General features: G+C 42.1%; 1 protein-coding gene across 2 annotated transcripts in view; it reads right to left on the bottom strand.

Annotated features, from left to right (window-relative positions):
* Positions 1–19,370, bottom strand: part of PAMR1 (peptidase domain containing associated with muscle regeneration 1) — a 99,360-nt gene that overhangs the window by 22,925 nt on the left and 57,065 nt on the right. For both annotated transcript variants that reach the window (XM_005578185.4, XM_005578186.4), the window contains exons 4-6: positions 18,997–19,111; positions 14,988–15,205; positions 12,381–12,488 (exon numbers count right to left, since the gene is read on the bottom strand). In XM_005578185.4, coding sequence (XP_005578242.3) covers positions 12,381–12,488; positions 14,988–15,205; positions 18,997–19,111 — 441 coding nt within the window. The remainder of the gene's footprint in view (positions 1–12,380; positions 12,489–14,987; positions 15,206–18,996; positions 19,112–19,370) is intronic.

Genomic DNA, 19,370 nt, shown 5'->3' with positions numbered 1-19,370 from the left:
ATGCCTTCCCTCAGTCTCACTCCTGGAGGTGAATATACCACAGAAAGGCAGCTGTCTTAACCCTGGGCATCAGGCCCTGTGTGCAGTACTCCTCGGCGGTGAAAAGATCTTGGGGAGTATGATTAGCCAAGCAAGTAGAGGCCAGGTCCTCGTGAGAGGACCTCCAACCTCCACAGATACACTCGCCTCGGGCTCCAGGCCAGCCCCACACAAGCCAAGATGTTTTACCTGAAAGAATTAGGTAGTCTAAGACATTGGGCTTCCCTGACTAAATAGCGTGGACCTAAAATCTGCCATGAGAGGATTCCCTCTGATGATTTGGTGCTGTCCGTGTAAAGGAAGTAACCTTTTTACAAGTCTGGGGCACAGAGGAGGCCCCAAGAATGACAGCGACTGCCTTTTTCATGAGCCTCAATTACAGGTCTGAGACACGGATTTTAGTGGATTCAAGGCAAGTAAAGTGACATCCTTTTCTCACCTGATTGTCATACTCAACATAAAAGTAGCTGAGATGACCAGGTCCATAAATTCTATAGGAAGTAGACAGGATGATGGTGATATCAGGGAATAACTATATCAGGACAAGGTGGAGTTATTTTCAGGAAAAGTGGTTCCTCAGTGCACACTCATGACACCATTTTCTATGTCCTCCAGTGAAATCAATAATATTAAATGTGTGAAAAGGAAGTCCATACTCTTCATTCCTAACCTGGGAACAGATGCCCCCTCCATATTCTCTTATAAACACAAAACTCAGGAGTAGATCCTAGCTGTGGTGAGACAACAGACCTCTTCTTTAATTTATTGTTATCCACCAGTGTATGCCTGTCTATAATGAACAAATGAATCTAGAATTTTAATATGATACACCAGCCTTGCTTGAATATATGCCTTTTCCTTTTGCTTAAGTCTCCAAGCCATAAATTCAAATTTGGAGCTGAGAGCTACAAAAAGCCCCTAGAAGCCAAATAGTTCAAGCACTGCTTTGCCTTTCAGAAGTCCAGCATGTCACACAGAATGACGAAGTGCTATTAACTATTGATTTGATTCATTTTCTTGGATCTTCACATATTTAATGAGTGCCTCCTCTGTGCCCAGCTGAATAAGCCATTAGAAGATGTTTTTCTGTATGTTTCATTTAGAATTTTTTTATTTAAACCCTGAAATAGAAGTGATGCCAGTTCAAGCTATTCTACTAAGGTGCTTTATACTTTTCAAGGCTCTCCCAGCTTCACTTAAACACTCACCAAAAAAAAAAAAAAAAAAAAAGATTTGGGGCTTTCCTTCCACTTATTCCCCAGGTCAGATTTTTACCCAGCACAATCTTTTTCAATCAAAAAAGAGAGTTAATAGTTCAACGAGTACTTGAAGGGATGTCATTCCAGGAAATTCAGCTTTACTTCTTTGGGCCAACTCAACTCATTCTGACCAGAAAAGGGAAAGACAGAGAGAGAGTAAGAATGGGGAGAATAAATATATATAATTTTTTTTCACTTGCACCAATTCTTCCTAAGTGACTAGTACCTTTCTTAATTTTGCTTCTATAATTACATCGGAGGATAAGTTGTGAACCAATGAATACAGTAAAGGTAATCATGGGTCCTTAGATGAATTTGAATGAGGTGCAGGGTCTCAGCAAACACTAACCAACCCCAGAAGTTGACTGTAGTCTAGATTGCAGCAAAGATTTCATCAGGTGCAATTAATTGAAGTGGGTTCATACTACTTAGCCTGCCGTGCTGTCTGAAAAGAAATTTCTTAATCTACAGGTAGAGTGCTGAGTTAAATGGAACCAAATTCTAATTTAAATGCTTCTGCTGAGAATAATCATTGGAGATTTGTTGGAATTGGAGCTCCCAGTTTTATCCTATTTGTGTTCTCCTTGTGGTACTAGATAGAACTGTTGATGCAGAGATCACCATTTAACCAGGGCACATTTGTGTAGTTAATGCAGTGTGGACAGTTGATCAGGGCACAATTACAAGAGATGAGACAATTAGAAGAGACCCAGAGACACTTCTTTATGATAGGAGCAGCCATATTCCAATATGCTGCATGGCAAAGTTTGAACAAACCCTTCAGAAGATATCAAATCCTCTGGGAAGTATTGTAGGCTCTCTCCACAAATAACACTGTAGTCTCCACTCACTCCCATGACCCTACAAAGGACTAGGCTTGCTCTTACACACAGAGAAGAGCTTGTGCATGTGCACACGTGTATGTACAGAATATCAATTCTTAGATCTAACATTATTTTTTAAAATCAGCAATGCAGATGATTCATATTTTGAGTATCCTTCAGATAATGCAACCCTAAAATACATGTTATTCAGCATTAATCAAAGGCTTATCTAATAGTTTAGAGAAACAACCAGATGGTGATCTGCCTGACTGTGGTACTTAATTTTATGTGTCAACTAGACTGGATCATGAAATGCCAGATATCTGGTTAAGCATTATATCTGGGTGTGTCTGTGAGGGTGTTTCTGGAAGAAACTGGTGTTTGAATTGGTAGAACGAGTAAAAAGGATTGCTGTCTCCCAATGTGGGCAGGCATCATCCAATTTGCTGAGGGCCAGAATAGAATAAAAAGGTGCAGGAAGGGATAATCTGGGTTATCTCTCTGCCTGAATGCTTCAGTGGGGCATCCATCTCTGCCCTCAGCACTCTTGGTTCTTAGACTTTAAGATGCTTACTGAAGTCTACACTATTGGATCTCCAGCCTTCAAATTACACCACTAGCTTTCCTGGTCTCCAGCTTGTAGACAGCATATCATAGCACTTCTTAGCCTCCATAATTGTGTGAGCCAATACTTTATATGTGTGTGTGCATGTGTGTGTGTGTGTGTATGTGTGCATGTGTGTGTGTATATATATATACATACACACACACACATATATACAAATTATATTAGTCCTGTTTCTTTAGAGAACCATGACTAATACAAAGCTGTAGACCTCTATTAAGTTAGCTCCTCAAGGAAACACCTTCATGAGGTGTCTTAGGTTGGGTTCTCCCAGAAGTCGCCTGTGTGACAAGGCTTTGAGTGCAAGTAGTTCATTTAGGTGACAGTCTTAGGAAGAACCAACAGTGGAATGAGGGAAATGAGGTGGGGATTATTATAAATGAGAAAGGAGATAAGACTGCATTATCAAGGAGGTTACCACAGGGGATAACTGAGTTGGAATGATGTTTTGAAACTCTGGGAGACAGTGTGGAGCATGTCTCATCATTATCCTACTCACAGAGGAAAGGATATGAGTTATAACCTACCAATTGCCATTAATCATTTGTTGAAGGATGATGAGATGAACATTAACTCTTCATACCTCCCATTTGCCCACCTATAGAAACCTGTGCACCCTGAGAGCCAGAGGAAGTCTCAGACAGGGCAGAAGGCGCATGAAAATGCAAGACAGTTGGGTTGGCATGCACAGAAATGGTGTGCATGATCAAGTCCAGCTACCTTTTTCTTTTCAGGAAAGGGAGAATGATCTACTTTTTAGAAAGATATAATATTTAAAAATTAACATTTCTATAATTTACAAAACTCTAGTGAACAACATTTCCTCAGCACCCATCCTTAGATAAGGGGAAGAAAGGAGTAGATGTTTAGAATAAAATCAGCAATGGTTGCATCTCCAGATGAATGTGTGTTCACTTTCTTTTAATCTCCATCCCATCTAATACTTATTTTTTATTGTTCTTGTTCAGCTTCTAAATTATTTTATTTTACTTTAATTACTTATACCCTGCTTGCTTTCAGAAAGAGTTTACAGTGATTTACAAAACTATACATCAAAAAATATACTTCTTTTTTTGCAAATGTTATGTTAATGAAATATTTATGATTGCCAGATACCACCTGAGCTAAAAACCAAGCCAGGCAGGGTGCTTATTTTGTTTCTTTAATATGAGCTGAGTTTTGGAGCTATAAGATTATCTGAGAGTTCCAGGAAAGGAAACAGATCCAGAGTCAGCAAAATTGATGACTGTCATCTAACTGGTAGTAAGGGCCAGGGATGGAGAGATGTTTGTCTCAAATCTTAGCATACTCTTGCCATCCGCCCATTGTCACTTGTCACCAAAATCAAGGAAACAACTTGTGACAGAATTTTGGTTCTGTTTAGAAAAGGCATTAACTTTCTCATCAGGGCATTGTTCATCCTGGAAATCTACTTAACACGACTCTATTTAACTCTACTTAACTCTTAGAGACAGCCATCACATGGCCTCTCTTTTCTTCCTCACTTTTTCCTGTTCAGCTTATATTTGAGTTTTGTGACTCTGGACCAAACCAAATATTTTTTACTCCCGGGAAGGTCTTCACCAACCAGGAATAATGACACCAACTGGTGATGTAATCCCCACTGAAAACTCTTTTTATCCCTTTCCAGCCAATGGAATTCTTCCCCCCTGATGTTTTCTAGCCCTCTGGGGGTGTGAATGAGAAATTCTCATTCTCTCTCTATGTGAAATTATGCTTGGATTGCACACACTGTTATTTTTTCATCCGGCAGCAATTTAGAGGCTGAGGCTTACAATTAGCTATTTGATCTTAATCAGTATTGTCCTTGGGCATGGTACACTATGTCTTTCGGATACCACTTTTCCGGTGTTTGGATGGCCTATTTAATTAGACAGCTGAAACTGCCTGTGCCTAAGAGACAGGTCAACTTGCAAAATTTTTTGAAAAGTTCTGGTCATTTCATTTCTTCTTCAAAATCAACCTGATACATTCTCATTTGATAGAGTAGATGGGTAACCTTTGTAGGTGTTAGAAACTTCACTGTCCAAATACAATCTGCTTGGTAACATTAGTTTTCTTGGGGTTTCCCCAAATCTCAGAAGATTTCTGCTTCAGCTCCTTGGGGGTGGATAATAACTCTAAACTATTGGGGGAAATGTTCCCCAGTGGTATTCATAGCCAACTTCTCAAACTATAAGAAATGTTTGCTATGAAAATAGCCCGAGCTAGGCAATTCTGTTCTGTTTAGCCTTGGGGATGAAGAGAATGACCTTGCAGAAGAGTCCTCGGCTGCTAAGCACATTTGAGTCCTAGCAGATCCCACCCAGTTCATGGCATACTGGACGCATGTAATAACTTTCATCATCACCATCACTATTACCAAAAACCTTGCTAGAAGAAGCTGTAGCTGGAAACTGCATGGCATGTAACATTCTTCTAAGGACTAGGAAAGGGCTAAGATTGGAATTGTTTTATAGCTTTGTCAAAAGGAGGGGAAAATATATACTGGATAGCCCTGCCTTATTTCCCCAGTGCCTGGTACCTAGTAGACACTCAAAAATGTCTAGCTGGGTGAATCTGTAAAGTGCAAATGATCAAAGTATCTACTACATGGGAACATTGAGACAAATAAATGGACGACGTCACATAAAGCCCAGAGCCTGGCCTATATTAACGATAGACAGAATAATGACTATTGCTTTAGTACATGTATATCAACAAAAGTACCTTGCATTTTGCAAAAGGGAAGCTTTCATTTTCTGGCACAGGAAGAGGGACATGTAGTTAATGTCCCACAAGGGGAGGGACAGGTGGTAAATGTCCCACAAGGCAGATGCCTTTAAGGAAAAGTGGGGCTCTATAACCATTGCCAACAGGCTGGTGTCTGTCTTGGATCCCATAATGTCAGGGATGCTTGTTTCCAAGAGAAGTTAATTGTGCTGTGCTCTCGCTGTTTGCACCCTTCTCTTTCAACCCTCAGTAGGTAGACAGTCCATCCCAGTTCTAATGAAATAGCTCTTAACCCAGAACCCAAATACAATCTGCCTCCCACATTACGTCCTGTCTCAATGACCTCATCTGCCAAAGAAAAAGCCAAAAGGGCCTTGACAAGAATCAGACAGGTGCAAGCAAAGCCTTAGCAAAGCAATGGTGGGTCTGGCCCTTTCAACACTGATGGGTGCTCTGTTCCCAACTCTTGGAGGTAGTCTTGCTGCATTGTTCAGATGGCCTCACCTTGGTATTTGGCTCTAGTCTTGGTATTTGGCTAGAATGCTGCCCATGCTGAAATAATTCCTGAGTAGTAAAATACACCCCTTATGTCACAATCCCCAAGCCTCTTGCCCTGCATGAGACATAGCAGTGTTTTGGTCAAGAGGCCACAAGGCCCATGGAGCCCAGGAGAGTTCATACTAAGATGTCACTTGGGCTAGGTAGACCCAAGCTCATCTAACAAGGATTGATCTAAATGAAAAGAAAACTTTTCACCAAAATTTAAAAAAAAAAAAAAAACTACACATACATATACCTTGGTAACTATAAAAGGGCAGCTTCTACCATGTTCAGTGACAGCTTTTGTTTTTTGGATCTAAATCCAAATGGGATGGCATCCCTCTGAATACACCAAGGAGGACATTACAGATTCATTTCATATTAGGGAGGGTGAATAGAGGAGAGACCCAGGTAATGTGTAAGAAGACAGTGGCCCACTAGCTAATGGTCTTTCTGGGCTCCTCCAGTCTGCAAAGGCTCTGGGCTATCAAGAGCATATGGGTAATAGCCATGGATTCCTTGGGACTGTTCTCCATGGAATTAGCCCTATGCCCTTCATACCCTCTCAAGACAGAGTGCTCCTTTGTTTTTCTCCCTGCCCCTTTAACAAAATACCAAAATGTTACTCTGAAGTCTTGACTGCTTCTTTCTTTTCCTTCTCCCTGTCCTTTTAACAAAATACCAAAATGTTAACTCTGAAGTCTTGTCTCCAAAATGACCAGCAGGGGACTGACACAGACCACACTAAATGAGTGACTAATAAAACCCCATGAGAAAAAGGGAGGCTGGCCAGATAACATGATGCTTTGAGCAACCTGCTCTGGAGTGTCCGAATCTAGTTTCTCCCCAACATTACCCTATTTGTCATTTCTAACAGCCCCCTCCCAAGGCTGTCCAGGGTACAAAGTCTCAGCATTCAACATGCCTAATGTGGGTGTCTTTTCCTGGGATCCAGTATTTCTTTACAACAATGACACCAGCAGCACCTACTTGTCCTTTTAAAACCAGATCTTTCTTGCCTGTATGTTGGTGCAGCGGTAGCAATATTTAATGTTTAGCAATGGCTTCGGGAGATTTGCAAAGGAAACTCAGAAAGTCTTGGAAGAGTTTTCTTAAATCCTGGGACTTTGAGAAAGTTATGTCATAATTGTCTAGATTGTAGAAACTAGTGTTGTTGCCCTAATCCCTTATCCAGGGAATCCCTTACTTTCTGTCATACTTTTAAATGGCCGTAATGTGGAATCAGAAACAGTGGGATGGCTCCTATTACTCAACTCAGTGCCTTATGTGGATCATCTCATCCCCTCCCTACAAACACCCTAAGAGGAATTTGGTATTATTTTTCTGGAGATTATAAATGGGGAAACTGAGGCTCATAGGAGCTAAATGACTCGCTCAAGACCACCTGACTAGTTAATTGAAGACTCAGTGTCAAACCAAGGTTTTTCTGGCCACAGATTCTAAGGTGATTCTTCACCTTGGGGTGTACCATCTCACGATGGACAAAGATGCATGTCTTCTGTGTATTAAGGATAAGAGAGGTCTTAGAACTGTGAAAAAGGAAGTAAATAATTCCATTTTTAAATGCCTCATCCTCAGAGATTTCAAAATACTTTGCAATAATTCCACCTAGGCTGCAGTATATGTATCTGTCCCTGATGGGAGAGATGATAGTTTACCCACTAGAGGTCTCAGTACATTCTCACTGGTTCGGCTTCATGTTTTCATGAACATCCCAAAGTTCCTAATTGTTTATTCTGATGAGAAGCGCGGGTCTCCCCTTTGAAGCTGAAGCATAAAGTGTGCCTCTCAGCCTGAGCTCTTTTCTTCCCAGGCCTTGGGACAGGCCAGTGGGAACTTTCTGAGACTCCCAAACCCAAATGAATCCAGATTCACCATTTTTCTTTAATTGGTGGAGGCCGATTTGTTTTGCTCCAAGGCGCGTCAGAGCCGGCAGTGTGAGCATTGTGCCCCAAGAGTTAGCCCGTTTCATCGTCCTTCATTAGGATGCAGGGGGAAGTCCCGGCCCGTCAACTGGGCCGGGGGAACAAAGGCAACATGGAAATTAGAGCAGGACGATGAATCCCTTGCTCTCCACTTTTTCAAAACAAGATTCTGACCATTTACTCAAGGACCCATTTTGTCGTTGTGTTCCATACAAAGAAACAGGAAACTTCAGAGGGAAGAAGGGGCCCCAGTTTCCTACACGGTGGCCCAGGGAGGCTGGAGGTTGCTGACGGTGTTGGCAGGAGGCTAGCTTGGCCTCAAGGCAGAGGAGGGGGCTGTTCCCCTTGTTATGCTTCCGAGGAGGTCACCCAGGCACCAGGGGAAGTTTTTCCTCCTTCGGAAGCAATCTAGGGCAGGTGAGGCCCGGGATAGTGGACCTTGAAGTCTGTCCCATCGGGGCTCTCACACCTTCTTGACCGCTGGTAGTAGGCCAAATCTAGCTGATTATTTTGCATTCTTTAACCTGTCCCACAAAAGTCTGAAGGAGAAATTTCTCCCCAGACCAATGGAATTCCTTTGAAAATAAATTCATTTCCAGCTTGACACGGATAGATCCTAGTTTCTGCAATGCAGGTCCCAAGTCTTATTTTGAGGACAGGTGTTGATAATGAATGGCTCATCTTCTAAATTGTCAAAACCTTTTAGTGACCAAAGTAGCTCTCAAAATCAAAATATGTGTACCCTTTGAATGAACAGTTCAGCATCTAAGAATTTATCTTACAAAAATATTTCTACGTACGAGCAAAGAAATATATGTAAGGATATTCATTGCAGTGCTCTTCATAATAGCAAAATATTAAAAGCAATATCAAGTCCATCTTAAGGACTTGGATGACTATATAATTATATTAATACATTCAGCCATACAATGAATACTCAGCAATCATTTTTTCAAATCAGTATAACAACATGGACAGATCTCGAAAAAATATCCGTAACATGGGGACTGAAAATCAATTGAAAAATTGTATGAATACTTAATCCACTTGTGTTTAAAACAAGGTTTTTCAACCTTGGCGCTACTGATCTTTGAGCCAGATAACTGTTGTAGGGCCTGTCCTGTGCGTTATAGGATGTTTAGCAGCATCCCTGGCCTCTACCCACTAGATGCCAGCAGCACACCACCTCACTCCTACAATTATCACAACCAACACTGTTTCCAGACATTGCCAAATGTCCCCTGTGGGTAGAGATGGAGAGCAAAATCACCCCTGGTTGAGAACCACTGGTTTAAAATAATGGCACATAGATCACTTAGGTTTGCATACCATAGGAAAAAAAGTCTAGAAGAATAGCCACCAAGTTTCTTACAATGCTTCCACTGGGAACCATGATTGGGCAGGAAAAAACAATGTTCTCTTTTTATTCTATACACCTCTGTACTATTTGATTTTTTTGACATATATTTCTGCAATTAAGTAGAAAATCTACTTCTATTCCACTCCACTCACAGACATACACATACATAAGGAAAATAAAGAGAATAGTTTCTATCAAGAGATTGCACATCAGAATTCTATTTGGAAAAGAGAAACAGATGAGCTCTACCTGGGAAGGGAAGTCCTTTAAGAGGACTCGCTAATGGGGCATAATGGTAATCAGAGTTCATCAGTCAAGCATCTGGAGTCTCACCAAAACATACAGCAAGTGTCGTGTCTGAGAGATTGTGAACTAAATGAGAAACATGAAATTATGGCCTCTGGTTTTGAATTTGATGGGGACCAGTGTCTTGCATTCTCTGCTTCAAATCACTCATCTGCAAAACTGAGCATCTACCTTTCCACAAAGACTTGAAGAGATCGTTAAAGCAGCACCTATGAAATGGTTTCCCCTCATCAGATGTGGCACTGCATAAATGAAAATATTCTCATTAATATTGATTTTGGTCATTAATATTGATTTTAAAGCTATTTAAAAAAAAAAAAAGAGCCTAGTCTAATTTGGGCACTTAAGAGTTTGGGGAATCCCAGATGCTTGGGTTTCTTCCTAATTTCAAAATAATTCCTGCCAGAATTTTTTGAATTTGTTGGTATCCTCATGAGGAAAACAAGAAAATAAATCTTTTCGTTCTTTTTTGCTTTTCTAACTGATAGACTGCTCTGGAAAAATTGCTAACTAAGGTTTACTCAGAAATTATAACATAAACTGCCATAGCCACTTTTTGTGATGTATCCCCCAGTGAGTTAGTTGAAACTCGTGCCAAATTTCCTAGAAGGAAAAATGAACCTGGATCTTATAGAAAACAGACAAACAAAAAACATTTAGTCCCCCCATATCGATGCCAGTAAATGACATATCAGATATCCATCGGTAACACCTTCACCTTGCTATAACTACGTGGTACTAAGGGAATTATGGCTTTTGAACAATATTTTGAAAACCAGCAAGGGAGAATTTTCCTGCCCATCGATGCTGATGTTTTAAAGTAATTTGAGACAGTTTGTGAATTAAGTTATGAATCAGGTCATGGTGATATATTTTACATTCTTTTTTCATTATGTTTCTTTTTTTCTTGATTGAATAACAATGCTGAGAAATCTGTTTTGACTCACAAGCTACCAATGAATATTTTAATCATAAGTTTTGGACCAATTTATTTTTCTTTCCTAATTTGACTCAGCTTCTTAAAGGCATTTTGGCTTTATTTGGTGATATTTTTCTTCTTTCCAATTCAACTCTTCTTTATCAAAGGATTGTGTAGTTCATTCGTCAAGAAATTAAGCCTTTCCTCTTTTTGTTTCCTCCTCTGAATCCAAAGAGTGAAGCTCAGGATTTGCCATTGTCAAGAAACTAGAATCGCTCTACATACAAATTCTTGAAGCCAAGAGAATGCAACATTTCTCTGGTCTGCCTTGCACACAACATGGCAGGCTCAAATGAGGCAAGAACCACAAAGCAGAACATCATTTTCTACGTCTCTAGCATAGTCACACTCAAGTCAGCTGTGCCAAACCAGGGCAAGGATGCTTTTAGTAGAAATCAATGGCACACACAGACACCCACTATTGAAACCATGGTTTCCATCTGCGTTGTTTGCAAGAAAACATTAGTGAAAATTAATTCAAAACATACACAAATTTTAGAGAATACTGCCAGACCAGGCTGTTAGATGACCAACAGAACACCTGTGCATGCTAGTTAGAAGCGACTGTAGTAGACACTGTTGGTGCTCTGCCCTCAGGTCTATTTTCAGTGTTTCTGTGGGCCGTTTTCCCCTCCCCATCCTATGGTATTTTACTTCCAGTGGACTGTATCTGTGACTCTCTTTCAGGGAACTGCTCAGGAGCTACTGGAACCACTTTGCCCACATGCATAGAAAGCCAAGTGTGTCCACGGTTTATGTCCTCCAGTCCCCCAGGGCAGTCTGTACCCAGTGACTGATTGCTGTGGGGATATGAAAGCCCAGATCCCTTGCCTTAAAGCTAGAACATTACTCTAAAGAGTAATGTACATTCCAGATCTCATGACAGGTTAACATTGGGGTTGGTATTTTGCCTGAAATCGCACCCCTACTTGGCCTCCTTCCCTTCCCAGGTCAGCTTCCCACTCCCCTATCAGCTTCTCTAGGGAGCCTGTCCTTAACACTTCCCTTGTGTACACATTCTCAACTCACGATCTGCTTTGGGGAAATCTACCTAGGACACTATCTGTCCTCCTTTGCTCTCCCCCAAATTCTTGTTCTTATGCACATCTCATTCCATGCTGATGGCTTCCATCTGTGACACCTGTTTTTGGTCTGGTAACCAAGGCCTTATATATGACATGTGTTAAAACATGACCATATAGTTTGTCATCCAATTCACGACACTTTGCCCATGAAAGAGTATGCTACTAATAATTTTGCTCAGCAAAATGTATAGACTGAGATTATCCCTGAGAAACTGGAGCTCATGGTCCCCCTAAATATCTACCCCCTCATTGCAGGGCTTCAAGATGTGCAATAACTCACATTGGAGTCTGTGAATGGTGCCTGGAGTATAAATCTAAAATACAGATCTTAGAATGGACAGGGATACAGACTGAGCCACAGGAAAGTTTGTTGACCTTTTTTCAGTGTTTTCAGTGTTTTTGAGCTCTGAATATTACTGGAGGCCATTGTATCTTTCTCAGAGATATTTGCAGCAAGTATCTGCAGATTGGAAATGCCAATGGACAAACCTAAGAAGTTGCAGACAACCTGACTCAGAAGCAGTTCTGCCCTTCTGAGAACCACTCACTGGGAAGGTCCACACTGTGCACCATCTTGGACAGACCAGCCTAGACGTCAAGAAAGAGTAGGCCCTGCAAGCTCTTAAAATCCTTCCATACCAGCCCCATCTGACACCTTAACTCCCACTTAGGAAGCATACTCACGATTTTCACAGCGCTGCCCAGTATAGCCTGCCAAGCAGGCACACTTGTAAGATCCAGCCTTGTCAAGGACGCACGTGCCGTCATGGAAACAAGGGGATGAGGAGCATGCTGTAAGAGAAAAGGCATCCCTCAGTGCCACTGTGCTTTGAGTTGATGTCTTCAGGCCCAGAGTCTTGACCAAAGTCTTTTAATTGCTTATTAAAGCCTTCTTGCAATGTTTTTTATTCCCTTTACTGAATTCATGTTATGATTATTTGAAAATGCCTAAAATAGATACTCATTAAATATCAAATGTTGGTGATATTATTTGATGTTTTTGAGGGCCCCAGAAGTATGCTTAACACTCCTATATTCTGAAGACCACAAGGCAATGCAAACAACAATATTAAACTGATGAAAGCAGAGCCATGCTTGTATCTCTCCCATAGGGATTTCAGTGTACGGAGACATCTTTGGGTAGCTGAAGACCATCTTTTTTCAAATAAAAGCTCAGCATCCTGGCTACAGGGGCAATACAACTGGAAGACAATCTTTATGACATTGTTGAAGGTATATTCAATAATTTCCAAACTTATATTCTGTAATCATTAGTCCCTTGAGATGTTGATATGTTTTACTGAGGGTTCTGAGCTCAAATATGTTAGAGAAATGTTGCTTACTTTCAATGCTAATGAACCAGATTTCCTTACTGCAGAACTTCTCAGTTCAATGCCCTAATATACATTGTGAGTTTCCTAAAATACATTGTGAATTTCAAGCTCATTTGACCTCAAAGCATGCATTTTACAAGGCATCCTGGGGACTATTTTTCTACAGAAAAGATTTTGAGAAACACTCATCTGTGTGTTATCCATCAATCCTACATTCATTTATCCCAATGTAGAAGTAAATTCCTTGGCTCAGTTCAGCAAATCTGTATTGAGTACTTGCTCTGTGGAAGGCATGGGAGCAATACAAAGATGAACGGGACATCCTATTTACCAGATTAAAGCTACTTGAAGAAAATATAAAACAACTATGACTTGAAGTATATAGTTAGTGTATTTTGAAGAAAGAAGAGGCAATGACATTCAAAAAAGGGCAAAGTCATAGCTTGTTGGAGCAAGAGAAAAGATTTAGGAGAGGAGAAAGAATGTAGTAGGGACTGTGAAGGATGGATTTTGATGTGCAGGTTGCAGACAGGTGACTTTAGCCAGAGGAAATATCTTGAGGGCAAGTGAACAAACAGGGATGTTTGAAAAATGGGAAGTGGTATTATTTGACAGCATTGATAAAACGCAGGCCAGTATTGCCAAAGTTCTCCAAGGGAGGTTGAGGAGATCATTTCAGAGGAGAAAGACATTCTCCTGACCGTCCCTCAGTCCCAGAGTCACAGACCGGCCAGTCACTGCTGCCCCTACCTGGTTTGCTGACTGTCCTAAGCCCCCACAGATGCCTCTCACTTGGGACCTTGCTCAGCCTATGCCTGCAGGGTGTCACCAAGGGATGAGGATTCAGCCACAGGCTGATCACACCACAGCAGCAAAGCCTCAGAACTGCCAGGCCCTGCACAGCTCCACAGGGAGCAGGCACAGAGACTGGCAAGAGCGCCTGCCGAGACTTCCTGTAGGCAGCATCCTAAAAGAGGGGTAGACAGGAGAGCAGGGTCTCCTGGCCTTTCTGAACAGACAGGACTGAAGAAACACTGATTATTTAGCCACCCACCTTCTTTCCCGAGACTTTCATGTCATACCCTGTAAATAAGGAAACCTTAATGATCAGAATACTATTACAAGTCCTTTTTTAATTCAGTTTTTTTTAATCAAACTTCAAGCATGTGTTTATTTTATAAAACCTGATGCAATCTGATCTCAGAATAACGAGAGTGGGGTGATGGCTTAGGATTGAGCATTTTGTTCAGTTTGGTCAAATCCTACTTCCTAATGTGATCACAGCAAGAATTACAGTCAGGCTTAGAGTTACTCATCAAGTCAATGACATTTACCATTATAGTCTTTTAATACCTATTTTATAGATGGCAAGCAGAGGGTAAGGGTATGCCTAGGGTTAGGCAGCTGTTTAGTTCTTACTAGGTACCAGACTATGTTAAGCTCTCCATTTGTTCTGTCTCTCAGAGCCTCTTTAATGGAGAAGGATCTACTATTACTCCCTTATCACTATCATAATTCCTAATGATCACTATCATTAGGAAACAGAGGCCCAGAGGGGTAGAAGAACTTACCCAAGGTCACATAGCTTGATCTGTCAGAGATCTAAAGCCAATGCTCTCAACCATGAGACGTCCCCTTGTGTGAGCTCTAGAGCCGAACAGCTTGGGTACAAATCCCTGGTTCTGCCCATATATCTGTGTGACCTCAGACAAGTCATTCAGCCTCTCTGTCCTTTAGCCACTGCATTTGTATAAGGGAGATAATTCCTAGTTCTGGTTCTGGGTAAGCTTTTCTGAAATATACCTTGCTATTCTTTTTTCTCAGTGTGTAGGCTGTTTCTGAGAACACAGTCTGCTAGGTTTTAATAAGCCTGAGAGGAAGAAAGGAAGGGACATGGAAAGGAGGTATTTGTCTGGAGCAAGCCACAAAATGCCACATTTGTCTCATTGGCCTTTACCTGTGATCTCCTCAAAAATGGCATGGAAGCCATCAAAATTCTTGGAGCCATCAGAATGGAAGAGGACGTGGAGTGAGGATCCCGTGCTCTGGATAGGAGCTGGCCGCTCGTTGCCACAGACACGTTTGATGATCTGGCCGTCGCGGTTGTCTCCATCACGAACCTCAACATAGTCATACTGGCACATGTAGTCAAACTCCAGGCTCAACATGACAAACCTGCAGGTGGACAGGGTGACAGAGGGAAGCGGATGGGTCTTGGAAGTCCTGAGACCGCTGGGCACATTCAAGGCCAGATGAGGAACAGGCCTGAGGAACAGATGGTGTCATTGGCCTGATCTGATAGGAAAATGGTCCTCGGAGGTTGGCGAATTTCTCTTAGTGGAGAAGTATGTATTTGTGCACTGTTTGTGTGTATACGCACATGCAAGTGCTTGCCCAGGTGGAGCAAGGTGCCATAATCCATGCAGAGCGTCTTTGCATGTGTTGGTCACTTTTCCAGGGCCCTTTTTCCTCCCAGTCTGCATGGCTGGTTCCTTCCTATCCTCAGGCCTAAGCTTAAATATTCTGTCCTCAAAGAGGCTTCCCTGACCAGTCTTTCCAAAGAAGATCCCTTATTTTTCTCATAATATAGACATAAATTTTAACTTCTTATATTTACCTCCTTGGCTTTTTGTGTGTGGATGTGTGGCCTGTCTTCTCCACTAGCCTGCAAGTTACTTGAAGGCAGGGAGGAACACCTGTCTCGTTCCACGGTTTTCACAGTGTCCAGCACAGTGCTTGGCCTATGGAGATGCTACAGATATTGCCAAATATATGACTGAATGGTTACGTTATTGTAATTTTATAGTTGGAGAATGAAAAAAGCTCATATTGTTTTCCAAGACTAAATAAAGGGGAAAAAAAACAACAACAAAAAACCTCTGCACACTCTTCTGTTTGACGGAAGAATCAGAAGGTAATTATCTTCTAGGCGACGATAATTCTCACCCAAAGAGCAGACAAAGTAGCACCAAGTCAGAATTTCAGGGGTTAAGGAAACCTGATACATCCATGCTTATCCAAAAGGGGTCTTGGGTTTGAAAGCATTGAGATACACCAGATTGGAAACACAGAAGATGACATTAAGCCCCCAAATCCAAAAGACAAGAAAAGCAGCAGCCACATCCCAGGGCAAGACAGGCAAAAGCATTTTTCCAGGATTTCCAAGGGAATACCTGAGTATCAAGTTCACAAAATGTGTATCTGTATCTTCTTCTCCACACTCTGGAGAAAAAATAGAAATAGGCTCATAACTGCTGCCTAAAATGTTGGGAGTAGGGATATTTCTGCCAACTACAGTAAAAACCCAACACGCTAGCATTAGGGAACACTGGAATACAGTGACAAAGAGTATATCAAATTTAAGTGTTCTAAAAGGTACTAATAACAAAGAAATCCAATAATCGAGTTTCATCAGTGTTTACTTCACAAAGGGTTGATCACAGTGCTTTTGGGGTGTAGGTCCTGTGAATCGCATGTTGTACAGCCTGCTCTAACATCTAAGAGGACACCTGATTTCTTATCCAGATGCCACCACGCGCTCACTGTAGGAATCAGCTTCTTCTCTTGGCCTTGATATCTTTGTCCACAGAGTAATGGAGAGGCTACTGCCTGACAGAAACCACAGTTTTTCCTGAAGCTGAAGAGACATTGCAACTATATTTGCGTTCATGCATTCATTTGTCCTTTTGTTCACTTACTGAACACATATTTCTGGAGGCCAGCTCTGTCCCAGACACTGTCCTAGGTGCTGTCAGCATTGCAGTGCCCCAACTACCAACTAGACACGTGCCAGCCCTCATGGAGATTAATTCTGGGTTAGAAGATAGATAATAAGCAAGGAGACTAAAAAACAAGGTAATTTTAGAGTGCTGAGTGCTGCGAATCAAATTAACCAGGTAAGAGCATGAAAAGTGACTAAGGTCTTAAGTTTCTGATGCAATGTGGTCAAAGAAGCCCCCTCTGAGGATGCTAGCTGGGCAGAGGTTTAAATGATGCAGTAGAGCCAGCCATGTGAAGGTCATGGGGGCAGAGTGGTCCAGGCAGGGGAATCTGTAAGTGCAAAGGCCCTGGGGCAATGATGAGGTTAGTATGTTCGAGGAACTGGAAGAAAACCAGGGATGCTGCAAGGTGGTGAATGAAGGGGAGAGTGATAGGATCCGAGGCCAGTGAGGGGAGCCTGTAACCGATCTTGTGTGGTAAGGAAACTAGCTTTTATTCCAAGTCTATAGGAAGCCACTGAAAGGTTTCAACAAGGGGATAATGCAGATTTTAAAGGCTCCCTGCAGCCACTCTGCAGAGAGGAGATGGCAGAGCTGGCAGGAGTGGAAGCCAGGAAGCCAGTTAGGAGGGCATGACAGAATCCCAGTGGGAGATGGGCGTGGCTTGAAGCAGAATGGTGACAGTGGTGACAGACAGCTGTGGATGGACTATTTTTCAAGTAAGAAAATAGATTTTGTGGTGGTCTGGTGGTAGGTGAAGGAAAAGGGGCATCGGGCACACCTTCTGGGCTTTGGGGCTGAACATTGTGTCTATACCTCCAAGTGTTTCCATCATTATTACTATCCCTGGCCAGGTGCTCCAGACTTCACTTGAGGAAAAGAAATCCACACCTTTCCATGCCTCCCTAAGGCCCTTTCCTGGGCAGCTAATATGCTTCTCAATCCTCCACAGTGTTGCTATTTTAGAATTTCCTTTTGCATCTTGGATTTTGGAGAAGCTCCTGAGAGGCCCAGAGGGGACCATTGGTCTTGGTTCCTGAGCTGCTGAAATATTAACATGCAGCATTTAACACCTACCTTTGTCATCCCTGCAGACTCAGCCTTGAGCCCACTGGGCAGAACAGTGTGGTTCATCGCTTGTTCCTTGAGCCAGCCTTCCTCTAGGAATTAATGAGACTCATTCCCAACCCCGGGTCCTCAGGGAGTAGAAACACAATCTGACAAGCGCTAGTTTTGAAGAGGAAGATTGAGAAGGGGACCTGTTTTGCTGGATTTTTCTAATTCAGGGTACCAGGTTGCCCCTCCTGGAGGACAGAGAGACATTCAAGAAGCCAGGTAGCATGTGGTAACCTCTGTGTCCATTTATCCACCCAGAAAATACTTAGTGAAAGCCTGTGCCCTAGGGGATCAGGGATTTTAAATCCGTTCACTGTCACCACAGAGTTAAAATGAGAAGAGCTAAGTGGACAATGACCCTAGCCATTCTAGGGGTGAGTGAGGAAAAGGGGAGGTGTTTTTCAGGAGAGAGAAGATACGCTGGAGTCAGAAAGCAGTTCTTTTGGCATTTATTCGTGCAACAAGTATTTATCACGCAACTATAGTGTGCCATGAACTGTTCCAGCACGATGATGCAGTCATGAACAGCTCTCACCAAACAGGTCCCTTGTGTAGCATTTATCAATAGTTACAATAAAACAGGGTCTATACTTTGGACTATGGCATAAACAACATTTGCGAGGGCCCTAAAGCTCCATTAAAAGAAATGACTCGTCTTCCACACAGGTGAGAGAATTAGTTTATTTGTTGTGGGATGTTTGCTTTTTTTCTGAAAGCTCCAATTAAAGGAGCTGTGACAAGCATCAGCCCCAATCTAAAGTATAATTCTTTGAAAGTTAGGCCTGTGCCTTTTATTTCTTTACATCCCTCCCATAGGAACCAGCCCGGTCCTGAGTAAGTAGGAAACACTGTTGAAGATTTGTGGATGGGTAGACTGCTCTCAGTATTTTGCTTTGTTGGTGTTATCCTTGGGTCAAAATCATCTGAGCCCTACACTTCTAAGGCAGTGATGACAAGCATTTAGTTGGCTGTAGTTTCAGCCAGGCCTTATCCCAGAGAATCACAGAGTGGTAAAGAGAAAGGCTCCAATATATATAAAGGCTCCAGAGGATTCCAGTGACCAAAAGCCTTCTATCCCATTGCTGTGTCCTTAAAACCTCAGACTCCTTAGTTCTGACCCCAGCTCCTTACCTTAGTTGGATGATGAACCCAGGTTTAGTATGAATGGTCCATTCGCAGTGAGCATTTAGGGGATAGCTTTCCAACAAAATCTGACCCTTTGGGGCTTGCAGAACCTGGCCGCATCCTAAGAAAAGAAGAAAAGATTGGGACATAAAAAGGGAGGTCAATAGGAAAGAGACTGGAGAAGGTCTCAAAGAGACTTTGAGCTCATGTCACACCCCTGAGAACAGGATGAATAAGGAAAAGGAAGAAGGAAATTAATATTTCTTAAGCAGCTGGCAACGTGCCAGGCAATTTACATAGATTAATTCATTTAATCCACCCAACAGCTTGGGAAGGGAAGTGGTGTCCTCACAATTTTCCAGCTGGGAAAACATAGATCA

The sequence above is a fragment of the Macaca fascicularis genome, chromosome 14 (genome assembly GCF_037993035.2).
Source record: "Macaca fascicularis isolate 582-1 chromosome 14, T2T-MFA8v1.1".
Lineage (NCBI taxonomy): Eukaryota > Metazoa > Chordata > Mammalia > Primates > Cercopithecidae > Macaca > Macaca fascicularis.
The sequence above is the reverse complement of the archived record's forward strand: the minus strand, read 5'-3'. Positions and strand labels throughout refer to the sequence as shown.